The 17514-nt window shown below is 39.8% G+C and overlaps 1 protein-coding gene across 1 annotated transcript in view; it reads left to right on the top strand.

Moving 5' to 3' along the window:
- The window catches only part of LOC111236029 (non-muscle caldesmon-like), a 37967-nt gene extending 21064 nt beyond the window's left edge, over window positions 1-16903 (top strand). The window contains exons 7-13 of the mRNA XM_022764617.1: window positions 835-878; window positions 4400-4481; window positions 6095-6232; window positions 7332-7427; window positions 8552-8638; window positions 8922-9030; window positions 16232-16903. Coding sequence (XP_022620338.1) covers window positions 835-878; window positions 4400-4481; window positions 6095-6232; window positions 7332-7427; window positions 8552-8638; window positions 8922-9030; window positions 16232-16254 — 579 coding nt within the window. The 3' untranslated portion in view covers window positions 16255-16903. The remainder of the gene's footprint in view (window positions 1-834; window positions 879-4399; window positions 4482-6094; window positions 6233-7331; window positions 7428-8551; window positions 8639-8921; window positions 9031-16231) is intronic.
- The last annotated feature ends 611 nt before the right edge of the window (window positions 16904-17514 follow it).

Here is a 17514-nt window from a genome sequence, read left to right as displayed (position 1 = left end):
ATGAATTAAGTTTTTGAACTAGAGAGAAGAGCAAACCCACAGAGTTCAGAAAGTATTATTGTGCTCACGTAGTGTGGAGAATCACAACCAGCAGTCAGTGTAAAGGCTGCGTCAGCTGTCTCCTCGCCGTCACTCACGTTTTCTGTTCTTCCTGTTCCATGTTAATTTTACAATAAAGATCCACAGAAAACATCTTTGGATCCGCACATGCTCAGAAAATACATTTGTCTGAAAGAAAATAGACTTTTTGCTCATATTTCCTGTCTGTCTCTACTTTCTCTATCAAAATAAAGGCATAAAAACTGCCCCAAAAAAATAACTTTAAACAAAAGAAAATAGAGTTTTGCGAGTTCGGTAGTGCACACGTGTCGGTGCAGACTCATTTAATTTGTGAGTGACAGATGTGAGAAATGTGGAGGAAAATACTTCACTTGGACAGATGTGTTGACAGCCAGAGGTTGTTTTTTTTTTTTGATAACAAGGAACCTCGAAATGGGAAATCTCAAAGAGAGACGCAGAACATCAAAGTTTTAACAGAAAAATCAAATCAGTCTCTTGTTCTTCAGGGAATTATGGGTTAAAAAAAAGCACATTCCCATCATCCTCTGCTCTTGCCCTCAGAGCGCAGCTGCTCTGATGACTCGTACAGTTGTACAGATGAAGGCCAGCAGACTCTGTTTGTCTTGGACGAGGTCGTGGCGTTCTGCGGCCGAACGCAGAGCCGAGCTGCAATTAGCGCACTTCAGAACCGAGGCAGCGACACGGAGGAAAACTTCCTGTGTTCATCAGAGAAATGACCTCACACTTCTTCTTCTTCTTCTTCTTCTCTTCCAGATCACTGAGAGAACAGAGTCCCTGAACCGCTCGCTGAAGAAAAGGTGAATGTCCCGATCAATGTCCTGATTGGTTTTACATTCAGTCTGTAACTGCTCCATCAAATGGAAATATTCTGGATGTTTTTGTGCGTCATTTTAGAAACATTTCCCTCAAAGATTCAGCCTGATCTCCGCTACAAACTGATGTAAATCTCCCTGGATCCCGGACCAGAGGTTAAAAACGTCTTTCAGCAGAGAGAATTAGATTTAAATGCTGAGGTTTTGTGCAGAGCAACACAACAGGCAGCCAATCAGGAAAGTTTTCTTTTAATAGACGTCTGGGACATTCATTCATTCATTCACTCACTCATTCAGCCTTTACTCAGGCAGGGTGGTCCAGAGAGAGACTAAAAAGAATGAGGATAAAATTGAGAAAGGGGAAAAAAAAAGGGGCAACAAACTAGTATTAAATCAAACCTAAACACAGCTGTACTTGGTGCTCGTCACCTCCGTTTAGAGATTTCAGGGAAAAAACGTTTATTGATGCAAAATCTGAGTCGTACCTAAAGTAAACACACAGAGAGGAGCCGCCGTGTGAGGATCAGCTGCACGTCTCTGACATGTACGGATAAAATGTCAAGATGCACACTGTGCAGTTTTCATCAGCTGATGGAGCCGCTGGATGATACGAGTCTGTTCACACTTTACAATAAGGTAAACAAAAACATGAGGAAAGAACAGCCTGGTAATTAATGAAGCATTGATGAGTGGCTCCTGAATAACTCGACTGATCTCCTCATTTTTATTTATTTTTTAATTAAATTCCAGAAAACAGTCTGAGAGTCTGAGGTGGAGACATTTCATTATTCACCTAACAGTCCAAAACCCAACGATATTCACTTTACAATGATATAAAACACATCACGCTTGAGAAGGTGGACCCAGAGGATGATTGGTTGTTACGTTGATTAATGACTTATTCCTCGCCGATCATTTCCCGCTCTTGAACGTTCATCCTCTTCTCGCAGCTCAGTGTTTCTCCCGGTCAGATCGTTTCTGCTGCTGGTTGACCCGCCGCTGTGTGAGGGTAAACACTGATGGAGAGGGTCAGAGGTGACCTCTCCACCTCTCTCGCTGCATCGCCCTCCTCCGCCGGCAATTTATGGCTCCGCTTAACTCCGTCCAGATGCGGCGTTACTGTGTTTTCTCTGGTGGCTGGAGAGGTACGGCGGCTCCAGGCAGTCTGCTGCAGGTAGTTATCAGCTCTGTGGAGCTGCCAGCAGGAGTGGAGCCTCTGTGAGTGTGATGCTGTTATTGTGAAGTGACTGTACCGGGAACAGAGGCGATGTTCAGAGGAGGCGTGAGGCCGGCAGATGCAACCTTTGACTCCAGCAGTGTTAGCCAGTTTCCTGAGGCAGTATTAACTGACTGCACATTGTTGGCATATATCACCTTTTCAGTTGATTTGTTGAACTTGTTATCAAACAGTTTCATATTTCCACATCCAGCAGCCATGGAGTCATGTTTGTATCCAGTGTTCCCTCTTTTAGCTCCATGTTTGGTCTCCACCAGCTCCTGGGGGAAATATCTGGCTCTTTAGCTGCTAAATGCTCCACTATGTTCACCAGCTGCTCTCTGACTGTGTCTTTGATCGGACCTGCAATAGATTTCATCTGCAAGATCTCATCTTCTGAGTTATATAAACAGGTGAGTTATATAAACAGGTGTCATGAAGGAGGAAATTAGCTCTAGAGACCAAAACAGTTTCTGTACCAGGCTGTAAACATGTTTATTTCTGCTGTAAAGTTGGACATTTTAACATGGGAGTCTATGGGGACTGACTCACTGTTGGAGCCAGACTCTAGTGGTCGTTAGAGGAACTGCAGCTTTTGACACTTGAGTCCCGTAGGTTGGCGCTTGGTTTCACCTTTTGTCAGCAGGATTACGCAAAAAGTCTTGAACTGATTTGCACCGAACCTGGTGGAGGGATGGGACGTGGGTCAGGGAAGAAGCCTTTAGATCTGGGGGCAGATCCAGATCATTTAGTATGAATTGGATCGGATTGTCTGGTGTATGTTGTTTGACATTGTCCTAGTTTTTTCAGTTATACTGTATTTGTGCAACTTTTGTCCAATCAGAAGCTTTGCCCGAACCACAAACAATGAATTTGAGGCCACTGACTCAACGATGGAAACTTCACCTTTGACTTTATTGCTGAAGGTAAAACTCAAATCCGACTGAGTCACAGCTTCCAGCAGTGAAGGCAGCAGCTCGTAAAACACGTCGAGCCAAACGCGTGAGATCAGCGATGTTATATCAGCCGCTCCTTCCCTCCATCGCTCATGACATCATTAGGTGTAAACCTCCCTTTAAAAAGTGGGCGGTGCCTCAGAGCGGCACTGCCTCAGACATGTTGGAGCGAAGGATTCAGATGATGAATGAAGAGTGACCTCATCCAGCTCCTATCTGTGGCTGTAAAATAAAAAAATAAGATGTGAGGGAGGAGAGTTTGGAGTTTAGAGGAGGATGATGGTGGAGGTTGAGTTTGGACAGCTGGGTGGAGGAATGAAACCCTCCTGGAGACTAAGACAAAAACATTTCAGACAAACCTTCATTTGTTCAAACACAAACCTGGACTTGAGTCAGCGTCCGGACTCCTGGAGTCCACATGTGCCGGTCGGCACTAAAAACGTTCCTGGTTCTGATCGAAGCGTGAACATGTAAAACTGATGCGTCAGAGAAACAGAGGAACACATGAAAACTCTTTTACATATTATCACTGGCCGGAGATAAACTCCGTTATTTTGGAGAAACATTAAGGGAAACTAAAGGAGCGTAAAGTCACAGTTCATTGTAGTGCTGCAGAAAGTTCCTTTTAAGAGTGATTCATTTTTCCCAGTTAAATTTAATATTTTAATTTGTAGCATTTGTGTGACTTCACATATTTTTATCATATTTATTTTAATATTTTCAGGTCGTGAACGTGATATCTCAGTAACGCCTTGAGGGAACTTCTTTAAATTTGGCACAAACGTTCACTTGGACTCAACAATGAACTGATTATAATTTAGTGGTCAAAGGTCAAAGGTCAAGGTCACTGTGACTTCACAAAACACGCTTGATACCATAACTCACTAATTCATTCACTAATTATGACACAATTTAACTCAAATGTCTATAAGGATAAAATTAAATGATGACAATTTATATACAGAGGGTCAAAGGTCAACTTCAATGTGACATCATAATGTTGTGTATAAACACCTCTGGTCGTTATCTAACGATGTAACTGTGAGGTGTTGATTCTAAGAAGAAAAGAAGAATTAAAATACAAAGTAATGAACTAATCAAAGAAAATAAATTTTAAATTCTCGTGGCAAAAATAAATCATGGGGGATTGCATCTAAAGCGATGCACTGGACATAAAGAATATTTTCATTTGAAGTGGAGACAAAGGAGTTTATCACTTTTTTTAAGGGAGAAATCAGGGTTTGATAAGAAAACAAATCCTGACTGACTGAATCCAGATCTGCGTCTCTGGTTTGAACTCGTTTCATTTGTTGTTGTTGTTTTGTTTGAATCAGTAACAGCTTCAAGAAGACGCAGCCTCTCGTCCTGACGTCCAAGATCGACGACAAGCTGGAGCAGTACGCCCACGCTGTGGAGGTCAGCACACACACACACACACACACACACACACACACACACACACACACACACACACACGCCAACTGTTTTCTGAGTGAGCCAATAAAAATATATCAGATTTCAGGTAAAAACACTCAAAGAAACCAAATCCTGTAAGTGTTGGACGGTGGGTCCAGGTGGGCAGGGCTTGGTGACTGCTTTGTTGTGACATCACAAAGTTCCAGAAGTCCTGACGGCTGGTTTTAAGGCTCAGTTTCTGAATACAGGCTGTGTGCATTTCTCTGTGGACTGAGGCTTTGATACTTTCACAGTATTAATATAGAAGCTAGAGCTGATCTATAATCACACTACACATGGACACAGACCTTTACACTGGAGCAGCTTTAATGTGGTAGTCAGGAAGTAAAAACATGGAAGTCCTCCTTCACAGTGATTTCTGCTCAGTGAGAAGCTGCTGATGTTCACGTCGACCTTTGAACCCTCATTGTTTTGAACCAGCTGAAGAAGCAGAAGCAGCTCTGACCCTTTTTGTGCTGGAGTCACAAACAAACCTCTGCAGCACCTGGGCGGCGACTTCACAGCTCTGTTTTTATTCCTGCTCGTGTGGCGCGGATCTGCGATGCGTTCAGAGCACTTTATTCTCATCCTTCCGTTCCCTGGTTTCAGTCGTCGCCGCAGGACGTTCCCAGGCTGATTAACAGCTCAGTGAATGACCCCAGGTTACCTCCAGTCACTTTTATTTATGAAGCACAGGTTTCACACAAAGAGCAATAAAGAGCAAAAATTACAGGCATGAAGAAGAAAAAACATTCTCACCATAAATTTGAGATAATATCTGTCTGTCACTATTTAAATCTCATCCTACATGAATCAACGTTACTTATGTTCATCACTGTTCAAACCCAGGATGTATGGAAGTCCATGTTGCCAATATTAATATTAAATAATTGAATCATGAATTTAACTTCTGATTTGATTAATTACAAAACGAAATGTATATTTTCTATTTGTGTGCACATGTTTTAAGGCACAATTAAAATTAAAATGTAAAAATCCAGTTCTCATCTTCATGTTTAAAGCTGCAGTAAATGAACTGAACTGACAAAAAATTTATTTAATTTTTGTTTTATTACATTATTTTGTGGACGATGTGTAACATAAACCTGAAAATGAAATTACAAATTAATAAATAATAATAATAAAATGTATTTATAAACAAAATAGCAACAGCCAGTAATCCAACAAGGCATAACATACAAAATAAATGATTGTAATTTTTTACATTTTATTTTTGCTTTTGCTTTATTTCTAATAAAAATGAAATGGACTGAAATGAAATTCCTCAAAATTATTTTCATAAAGGCAGAATTTATGTAAATAAATTATGAAATTTAAAACACTGATTGTGACAAAGTTTAATAATAAAAAAACAGAACTATCACAGAGGAGAAACCTGGTATAAAATACTCCAGGACTGATTTATAAATAATATTATATATACAGTATATATATATATATATATATAATGTAATAATCTTATAAGGATGTTACATCAGAACTGTTGCAGCTGCAACAGAAACAAAAAGAAAAGTTTTTAACATCAGGACTAATCCAGGCTTGTTAATGTGCAGAACTCCCAGGAGGCCCGGGCAGTGAAGGCATCGCTGTCCGACCTGCCCAGCTCACCTGAGGTCGTCGCCTCCAAGAAGAACCTGTTTGAGGCCGGAGAGGCCTGGACCCAGAGTCCCACTAAAGGAGCGACCTGCAAGGTGAGAGAACAGTCAGGGACCCGGCTACTTCCTGCTCCAACATCATGTAGGTGATAAGTGGATGATGGACCGGGAGCGACTGAGTTTAAAGGTTCAGACTGTGGCGACTCCTAGTGGATGAACTGGTGAAAAGAGACACAGAAACAAACAGACTGATTCTTTTTTCTTCAAACAAAAAGGTGAAAACAAACATTTACTCACGTCTGTCCAAAAAAACTGTAACTGTGAGTTTTCTCTCCCGTTGAAATTTATACTTTTTAAAAAAATTACATTTAAGCCCTTTGCAGATTTGGAATATGAAACATTTTGGTTTCATTTATCTGTTAAAGTGACGACTTCTTGGCATTTAGACAGAGACGTGGTGAAGATCAGCAGCTGGTGAGAATGAAAATGAATTGAGATTATTCCCGTGGTGGTACCAGGTTTTTATGAACCTGTTTTTTCTTGGCTGTAATGTAAGAAAAAAAAAGATCTTGCAGACTGAGTTTCTTTGTTCATAAGAAATGAAGGTTGAGAAAATGAATTGTTGTCGTGATCGTTGTGTAAATCCGACGGGATTAACAGCTGTTTATACAACACGAGACCTTTTAAAGAGGAGCAGACGACAAAAGGGTTTGAACATGATACAAACACGTAAAAATGAAAAACATGAAAGTGTCTTTAATCAGTGGAAACCAGCGAGACTCGTGCTGAGAGAACACGGAGACATGGAGAGTGTCACCGTGACAGAGCCGAGTCGTTACTGGAGTCTCTCTGCAATAATTAAACACCACATCTGACTGAAACTCAAACAGGCTCCATTTACTAATGAGCAGATTTTCACTTTAGCGAAGCTCTGACCGGATCGTGTTCAGGACTTCAGCGGTTAAAGCCTGTGTGTCGGAGTCTGGTGAGAGAATGACGGACACAAGTGACACAAGAGTTTCCTTAGTATTTTCTATCTTTTTACAGAAATCTCACGTCTAATGAAGAGATTATATATTCTTATTATAAAATGATGATTTTCTACGTTTCTAAATCTGGAACTAAAACTTCCAAGATGGTGAATCTCTCTAACACAAAGCGTCTGTTTCTTTTTTGTTTGTTTTTTCTGACTCAGGACGCTGATGGTCTGAAGGTGGGCGTGGCCAGCCTGATCACCCAGTGGGTAAAAGGCCCGTCTGACGGCAGCAGACAGTCGCCCTGCAGAGCAGCAGTAAGTCACTGACTCTCCTCCTGACACCGTTCAGCTCGTTTCTTCTTCTTCTTCCTGTCGCCTCGTGTCTCCTCTCAGAGCCAAAACCTCCACATCTCAGATCTCATGGAAATATTTGATAATGAATGATTAGAGTTCAGACTCGAGGACAAAGTGAAGACTCTGTGTAGCGGGTTTTACTGAGCAGAGCTGCAGCGGTTAAAAATAGACCCTGAGCTGACGCTGATGTGTTCAAGTGCAGCTCTGTGAGTTTGTGATGTGAGGTTTCCCTCTAGTGGAGAAACAAGATACAACAACTGTTAAAACAGCTTCTTCCTTTGCTGTAACTGTTGCTGTGACCTGTTTCACTCCACTGAGAAAAATAGAAACATCACACTTTTGTTTTTACTTTCATTTTTCACAAGTTGAAATAAAATATCTAAGATTTTTTCTATTTGCTCAGAGGTCAGAGTTTATGTCTCTTAAATCTTGTTCACCATGCGTCAGTGACACAGGTGTGTCACATCAAAATGCTGATGATTACTGCACAGGTGTGTCCTGGGCTCGTCACAATAAAACACGTGCACAGATGTTGCAGGTTTTGAGGTCTTAAATGTCGCCAGAGCTTCCACTTCGTGCCAATATCCAGCAACTCGAAGAGAAGCAGTCCGACCATCAGCAGCCGGATCAACTCTTTCTGATCCAAAATCACCCCCCCCCCTCCCCCCCCCCCCACCACCACCACCACCACCATAAAGAAAGTTCAGAGCCTGATCAATGTCTTTTTACTTTTGACCACTTTCTTTATTTGAGTTTCAGTTCACATGATGTACAAACGATGATCAGCAACAGAGACATAATACAGCAGATACATTCACTGAAAAAAACATGGACAGTTAGACAGGCAACAGTCTAAAAGGAAACTGTTAAACGTGCAGTTTTATTTTGAAAAGCACATTTGTGAACAACATTAAAGAGACATAACCTCTGATCTTTTATTTCAACATGAAAAATGGGAATAAAAACAAAAGTGTTGCGTTTGTATTTTTGTTCAGTGAATTTCAAATGAATCAAAAAGAATATTTAGAAACAGCGGGAGAGTTATCGAGCGGCCTGTTTGTATTGATTATTGATCGGTTTGTCAGGATGTGAAGCCTGGAGACGTGATGCAGAAGAAGAACATGTGGGAGATCATCGGAGACTCGTCAGGGAGGCCGGGACAAAGAGCCAAGGTCAGCACACGCTTCTTCTTCACTGGTGTTAACTCAGTCCTTTTCCTCAGCATTTTATTTAAATACGTATCATATATATTTTATATTATTATTCAAATGTGAATATAGTCAGAAACAGATCAAATGTTGTTTCTTTACTTCTTTACCTCTGTGAATCAGTTTGTAGCAGAGTTGTGAAATGATGTGAAATGGTTGAATTACAGTTTATTAATCTTATAGGGTGATAATCCATCACAGATGATTTCAAAGTGAACAAACTGAACCATGTGTTTTCTCTGCTCAGGGCTCGGCAGCCGGGAAAAAGTACAAGTTTGTCGTCACCGGTCACGGCAAGTACGAGAAGATCCCTGTGGACGACGAGAACGGAGAAGAGTTCACCAACGGAAAGTCCGGTAAGACGACAGACACGAGAGGCGGTTTATAGTTTAATATTAAAGTGCTGATCCTCATGAGGGATCAGCGCTGAAAACATAAAGGCTGCGAATTCAGCTTTAAAGAGAGAAACAACTGGAATCTGGTTTAATATTTAATATATTGATTGATTGCAGAATTATTTTCCTATTCCCCATCTCTAATGTGAAACTGTAAAAAACAAAAAGTGCCAGGACAAATTCTGACTAAGAAATCATTTCAGCCTGACGTCCGGTCTGCAGGTTTTATTCAGAGATGATGCAGAGTTTTGGAAAAGTTTACAACAGGTGATATTATTTATAATATATGAAATTACTGTGGAGTGCATGTGTGTTACTGCTCGGTGTTGCCCTTGGAAACTACTGCAACAGGTCAAAAATAAACCTTCATGTGCGCTGGTTCAGGTTAATTAACTATTTTATTACATTTTGCTTGATTTTTTAGATTAAGAAATCAGTCACACAGATGGATAATTCATTTTCAATACAGTTCATTTAAATGAAAGGGAAGACAGAAGAGTTTCAGAAGCTCAAAGCTGATCAGTAACGACCTGCAGGTGTGTCGCTCTCGACAGGTGAATCAGCTGAGTCTGATTCTCTGCCTGAAAACACACGACTCCAGCAGCAACTTATTGAATGAATTTACTGACAAAAAAAAAATGGTAGAAATGTTTAAGTCAAACTTTATTTGTAGCTCCTTTCGTGCAGTACACAGTGCCTCACATAAGAAAACAACGCAGTTCAAAGTGCTTCACTTAAAATAAGATGAGTGACAATAAAATACACGAGTCACAGTTGGTTTCACTATGTAAATGATAAACTAAAATAATCTTTAAGCAGAATATACAGAATACATCTGGGCAGATTTAACATTTATTATTTATTATACCGGTGTCTGTAATCCTTATCACTTTTATTTTTACAAAAAAAATATAATAGAACATTAGAAAATTTAATTGGGTTTTTTAAGTTCCAAAAACAAAAACAAAAAAATGCATTTAATTAAAATTAAAATTCTGATATTCTATTTCCTTCCTGTCATCCATCAGCCCAAAAATAAAATAATTAATTAATTAATGAAAGATCAAAATATGTAATTTTACATTGATGACATATTTTTCAGTTATTGTTTTTTTTTTTTTTTTTTACATGAAAATTTAACTTGTCACTATTTCACAAAAAAATTATTAATGGAAAAAGAAAAATTAAACTTATAATTGTGACACAGACAATGAGTGATTGAAAGATCTTCCAGAATGATCCAATCAGATGCAGAGATTCAATTAATTTGCATCCTAGTATTTGACATTAACAGTTTCACAAGTAAATAAAAACACTGCTTAAGATTTATTTTGAAAGTGTCTGAATCCGCCCGCTAATGTTTACATTTCCCAAACACTGTAACTCCAGCTCACACATTACAAATCATTAGAAAGAACATTAGAAAAACAGAAAAACAAAACAGCAGGTGTGAAAATAAAACTAGAAAAATAAATTGCATCACAGTCATCAAAAACCTTTCTGTGTATCTTGACCTTTGACCTTACAGTTCAGTGTCCCACTGACCTCCATCGCGGTGGAGGCTGCTCTTCATCGTTCGTCTTCTCTAACTACTTTCACAAACTCTTAGCTCAGCGGCTTCTTCAAGTCACATTGAAATCAATCAGCTAATTGTTCATTATATTGATCTACTTTTTTTTAATTGGGTATAAAACCAGTTTGGTTTGCAGCGACTGAAACACCAGCCATCACACAGCTTAATTAAAATGTAAGTGTATCTGATCCATCAGAACTCTCAAATTTTAACATTTTTATTTTATTTTTATGCTCCTCGTTGTTTTATTCTCTAATTAATTTATCATAATTAGTATTATTATTAGATGTTTGTGAGACGGACGATCAGAAATGAAGCTGAAACACATAATCTGGGTTTTGATTGCAGTTTAGCACAATTTTTTTTTTTTTTTTACGTAATTCGAGCGTATAACTTTTTGCGACATTTTAGAGTTTTTTTGAAATTCACGTTGTTCCATTTTTAAGTTTGAAATTTAAAATTGAGCATCAAGTAGATTCAAAGAGACACACCTACAGAGTGTAGACAGTCAAGCTGATGTTACAGATTTTTTCTTTCATCTCATACTTTTTTCTCGTCTTACGTTTGAACCAATCACAGAGAAGCAGACGGAGATGAAAAGAGTTGGATTCTCGAAGCTTTAAAATGAAGGAGATTGTGTAAAAGAGACTAAAGCTCAAGTATGAGGAAGATAATCTTAATATACTGTTCCTTCATCTATTCATTGAACAATTGCTTTTTACGATTTTCATAATAAATTCAACAATAAATACAATTCCTTTTTTTCTGCTTGTGCTTTGCTACATTTGGATGTTAACTTTGTGACATAAACTAGTTATAATTAATGTTAAAGCTTCTACAGATTTAAATAATCTCGCTCCCCTGCCTTTTCCGTCCATTCTGGCGTCCGATTGCTGTATTGCACTAACTGATCCGTCCCCGCCAAAGCCAAATATAAAAATCGAAATGCTCTTAAAATGTTATTTCATTGTGACTTTAAGAAGGTTCATTCATAAAACACAACCACCTACAACCTAAAAAAAAAAAGAAATTCAAATAAATAATAATAAATAATTCAAATGTCAAGTCACTCTACATATGCATCCGTTAACTAGTGAGAGGTCTTACCCTGAGGCAAGTAGCACCATTTTGAATAAAACTGGATGTTTGAGTGAAAAAAGAGAAATTTTCAATGTCAGATATTTGTCTTAAAATCATTAAGTCTTATTTTTTTCTTTCTATCTATAGAAATACACATATTTTAATTATTAGTTATTTGCTAGAAGTTGACTTATTTTACTAAAAAGCAACTTTGAGCTTTATAACTTTCTAAATCTTGAGTGAGCTGCTGCAAATAAATAATCAGTCTCGATTTTCTTTACAGTAACTACATATTTTCAAATCCATAACGTACTCAACAGTTTATATTTATTGTGAACGTGATGAAAAAAAATAAATGAGATGCTCTGAAATTACGTAAAACACAAAGGCTTTAATCTGATGTGACGTCCGAATGACTTTAAGACAAATGTAGCTCTCCCTTCTCCAAGCTAATCCACAAACACAAACATTTAACATCCAGACAACCAGTCACACAGATGCGACACAAAGCATTTATCAAGTATAAAGTTAAGGTCGAATTTTCTACAACGCTGCCACACAGTGTCATTCGTTTTAACACAGAAACTAAGACTCCAGACCTGTACATGATTTCTGTTGCTAAGATTTCTGCACCTGTACATTAAACATTTTCATCTCGTCGCTTCACATTAGATGTAGCTTAAGTATAAGTGAACCCTCTCGCCGTTCTGTTAAAGTCTTTTGGTTCCTCTTCTTTACCTTTTCGTCCAATCAGACCCATTTCAAACACAGTCGATATTTTCGTCACCGGCCTCGACGCCGCTTCTTTAAGCTTTTTAGCGTCAAACTTTGGACTAAAAAGCAGCACGGGCAGCCGGAACGCAAACGAAGGTATCTCTTTCACCTCGTCCTTTATCTCCTCCGTCTTCTCCTCCTCACTTTTGTTCAGCTCGATCTGATGCATGATGTTCTCTTTGGTGGAAAACATTTGGAAGAGGACAGCGTCCCACATCTGCGTTGCCTTGGGAGTGTCATTGTTTTGGTTCTCGTCCTGAGTGCCGGGCTTGTTGTCGGCCTTCTCGTCAGCCTTTTTCACCTTGTCCTGGTCCTGATCAGCGGTCTCTTTCTGAGAGCCAATCTCTGGAAATTTGGGTTCCTCCTGCTCCACCACCATGTGCTTCTTGAGTCGGGACCAACCACTTGGTCTCAGTTTCACTCCCTTCGGTTTTTGCATGACCTTAAGAAGGGGCTCAGCTGCTGGGAGGGACTTGTCGCCTTCCTTTTTCTCAAGCACAGATTTAACTGCTGGTTCTGCTTTCTTATCGTCACTTTCTGTTGATTGAACGGCAGGTACTTTAGCAGGCGCTGCAGAGCTTGGCTTTACACCTTCAGCTTTAGTCCTGGTGGCAGTTACAGGTTTCACCGGCTCTTTTGGTTCCTGCTTTTGTGGAACCTTCTGTTCAGCAGTCTGGACTTTATCTTTGCCTAAAAGTTTCCTCACTGCCATCAGAGGATCTTTATCACCGCCTTTGGGCAGAGGATGTTTGACTTCAGGAGTTTTTGGTTTTGGTTTGACGACTTCTTGGACTGGTGTTTGCACCTTCTGTTTCTCTGGCGTTTTCACCTCTGCTGTTGGAGGTTTCACCTTTGGTGCTTCCTGGATCACCTTTTCTTCTTGTTTCACTGTAACATGACTGGATATGATACTTGTCTCTTGTGTTGACGTTGTTCCTGAGGTGTCAGATGGTTGTGAAACAACAATAATAGGGATTGCGGGGGTGGTGGGAACCTTCTCATCTCTCACATGGGGTTTATTTACATCTTCTTTGACTTTAGACACCTCAGCTGTTGAAGGTGCTTTCACAGAAGGTTCTTGGCTCAGTGTTTTCAATTCTGCTGATCCCTCATTTTTAGCTGTAACCTCCTCTTGAGTTGGCGTCTTAGAACTCAAGATACCAAATGCTGGAGAGTAAGTTTTGATTCCACCATAAGCAGCATATTCAGCTGGTGTCAATCCACGATAACCAGACTTTGACTTTTGAGCCGCTTGGGTTGGAGTTTTAGGTCTCTGAAAGGCTACAGGTGATACACCAGTAGGTGTTTTTGGTCTTTTATACCCAGGTGATGTGGTCATAAGTCGGGATGCCTCAAATGTTGGAGTCTTAGGCCTCTGAGAGCCGTAAGAAGTCACTGCTGGTTTTGTTGGCTCAGATGTAGGAGTTTTAGGTCTTTGAGAGGCAGTTGGAGCAGCTGGGATCTTTGTCAGAGCGGGCTCTGATTTTGACTTTGTTAGACTTTGTTCGATTGGTTTAGCTGCAGGTGTTACGTCTGAATGAATGTCCCCATTCAGTAGTGTTTCTGCAGGTTTAGGTTCAGTAGTCGTCACACGTTGGGAAGCAGACAAACTACTCGCAGTAGAAGCCATTTTAGGTGTTCTTGACCTCTCTGGCTCTACTGTGATAGGTGACACCGCAAACAAGAGAGGATTAGGTCTTGAGATTTCAAAGACAGGTGTTGTAGCCCGGGTCACATGGTACGCTGGGGTTTTAGGCCGTCCTGCTGAAGTTCTTGATATCTGGAACTCATAAGTTGGTGTTTTAGCTCTGGTTTCAGATGTTGGAGTAACTGTTTTGATTTCACGTGTTGGAGTAACTCTATTGGTTTCAGGGGACAGAGCAACTTTTTTAGTTTCAGGTGTCAGAGTAAGTCTTTTGATTTCAGGTGTTGGGGTTACTCTTTTGATTTCACGTGTTGGAGTTACTCTTTTGATTTCAAGTGTTGGAGTTACTCTTTTGATTTCACGTGTTGGAGTTACTCTTTTAATTTCATGTGTTGGAGTTACTCTTTTAATTTCACGTGTTGGGGTTACTCTTTTAATTTCACGTGTTGGGGTTACTCTTTTGATTTCATGTGTTGGAGTTACTCTTTTAATTTCACGTGTTGGGGTTACTCTTTTGACTTCAGGGGTAGGCGTTATGACCGTATTGATCTCTGCTGTTGGTGTAGTGCCTCTTTTAATTTCTGAAGTTGGCGTTTTTCTCTGGGGATCTGCGCCCAACAAAGAAGTCTGAGCTGTCTGTGTCGTACCTCTTTTGACCTCGGACATGGGAGTCAAATCTTGTTTTGTTTCTGCTGGTATTTTACTTTGAGGTAATGTGCTGCCAATGGCAGTTAATTCATAAGTGTCGTATACCGGTGGGGTCCTGGATGTCTCGTAGTAGGATGTGCTCGCCGTGTACATCCTAATTTGAGGGACATCAAACATCGGTCTGGGTGACCTTGAGGGTTCTGTTGCTTTGAATGTTGGACGAGGACTTCTGGATTTGACGAGCGGTGTCAACACAATGAGAGGTCGAATTATAGCTTGACCTCCTGCTCCTGGATATGGAGCCGGACCTGGACTTTTTGGCTGTGGGGTTGCTACAGCTGCAGCAGGTCTAAGACCAGCATGACTTTCAGCAAATGTGCTGAAAGCTGGCTTTTTCACCTCAGCAGCTAGTACTGTCATCTCAGGCACGGACGAAGCTGGCAGAGATATTTTGGGTACCGCTGGCTGGGCGACTGGCCCCACAGCTGGTGAGACCCCAGAATGGTAGGCTGGTGCAGAATATGAAGAAACTGTGGTGACATGCTGCGAGTAAGAGTACGAGGGGACTGCCACTGTTTGAGGCGAATAACTTGCTCCTCTGCCGTAAGCTGCACGCTGCGGGTAAGGGGATGCCACATGTTGATAGAGCGGCCTGACGGTGAACCGTTGAGGCTGCTTGAAGCTGTAGAGGCTGTATGGTGTCTCTGGGGTCCGGGGAGGGGTGGAGTGGTCACTGTGCTCAAGGTCGGGGCTTGCTTCATTCACAGGGGAAAGGCTTGAGCGGAAATGCACTGCGGACTGCAACGTCTGAGCGGAGGCCTTTTTCTTGGCAGTTCTCTTGAGGAGCTTCTGAAGCCGAACGTTGTCCTTTCCAGGCTTGGGCAGCAGGGGTGGAGGGTACTGCTGGGAAAGCAGGCCCGGCTGGGTCACAGCACTGTAAGCTACAGCCATGAGCGCTTCAGCACCCTGTGGAAAGAAAAGCAAAAACTGTTGGAAAAAACTGTGAAAAAAGGTTCATTCATAACGATATTTCAACTTTATTTTAATCTTACATTTTTATCTTGGATTGTCACATAGTTTAAGTAGCAGTGAATCCCATGTAAGTTCTATTATATAAACCATTTGGTTCCTCATCTTCAGTATCTATCTCTTCAATCACATCAAACTGCCTGTCTGTCCTCAACTGAAATTCTGTGGGTTTACAGTAAAGAAAACGTCCTTTTTCAACAGGAAATGCATCGTGTTAAGAAAGTAAATACTCCATTTCATTGGTCCGTTCAGAAGGCCTAAAAATAATCAAATCTAAATCAATGAAACCTTCATGTCCTAAAAGAATAAAAAACTAAAACTGTCCAAAATGTAACTAAATAACAATGTGGACAACTTAGCAATATCTATATATCTAATTTTTTTTTTGTATTTTTGTCTTTTTTTTTTTGCAGATTTATATCATCGTGATTACTGAGCAGGTGTTCTCTCTTCAGGTGGTTCCACCTTTATCTCACAAAAAACACCCGCTGACTATAAAGATCGAACAGAAGCAGCTCTGCAACAGTTACAGTCTCATTATTTCATCAATATCCAATAAATCACCTTTTCTGTCTCTCAGTTCGTACAAACTCTGCAGCTCAAATCCAAAAGAATCTGATCATCAAATGCTTGTTTTTGTATCTTCTGACATTCCCTTTCTATTATGATGTATATATATCTGACTATGAGCTTTACTGTGTCTGTTTTCTGTTTAGACTAATCATTCCTAATGACTGCCCCTTGTATGATGTTGTAGAGGGAAATTTAAAAGTCTTTTGAATAGAAAAAGTTTACATTTTCCAATCAGGTAGAATTGAAAGATCACACAGTGTTATATGGCATCTATTCTACACTTCCACTTCAGGTAAAGAACAATCTGAAACATCAATATCATGTAGACACCTGATCTGTACAATCAAACTCTACTTCCTGTTTATGTTGTAGTTTAACCCACTGGTTCCTTCAGCTCTGTCTCTGGACTGCTACAGACATTTTCCACCTTCAATGTCCATTTACTGAGATTCCTGCTTGTACGTGTTTGTAACCTCTTTTCTTAAATAAATTAAAAATAATTTTCTACTTCATCAGAGCCCTCCATTTGTCTCATTTTGCTGATCATATCAAATGTTCACTACTCTTATTCCTCTAGAGCAACACACCTTAACAACTACAGTTTCTTTTTTGTAAAATCATCAGTGGAGATTCATGGTCCCCAGAGGATGAATCCAAGTGGTTTTCATGACCCCTTTATCTTTTTTGTTGCACCACCATCAGGCCAAATTTTCCTCTGCTACATAAAAAACATCTAAATCTTAAAATGAAATTTCCCGCTCCCCAGATGATGAACCCTTAATTTTATTGCCCCTCTTCAGGACCAACTTTATATTTTAGCTCATCTGCTGGGAAAGACTGACTGTACTGATGTTACTGAAAATTAATAAAATTCATTACTAATTATCTGTTTGAAATGTTTTAAAAATAAAGTGTTTTACAAAATACAAAAAAACCAACACTGTAAAGATCAGACTGGAATAAAAAAAAAAAAAATAATAATAAAAATAAAATGCAATGTACCACATGGAATTAGTGCAATGTAAATACAGAATAAAAACAAATTATGATCATCTATAATCTAAAAATGACTTCCTTTGAAAAGATTTAAAGTTTCAGATGAGCCACAAGAAGAAGTCCTAAA

Source organism: Seriola dumerili, unplaced genomic scaffold (assembly GCF_002260705.1).
Source record: "Seriola dumerili isolate Sdu_G_001 unplaced genomic scaffold, Sdu_1.0 BDQW01000550.1, whole genome shotgun sequence".
NCBI lineage: Eukaryota > Metazoa > Chordata > Actinopteri > Carangiformes > Carangidae > Seriola > Seriola dumerili.
The sequence above is the reverse complement of the archived record's forward strand: the minus strand, read 5'-3'. Positions and strand labels throughout refer to the sequence as shown.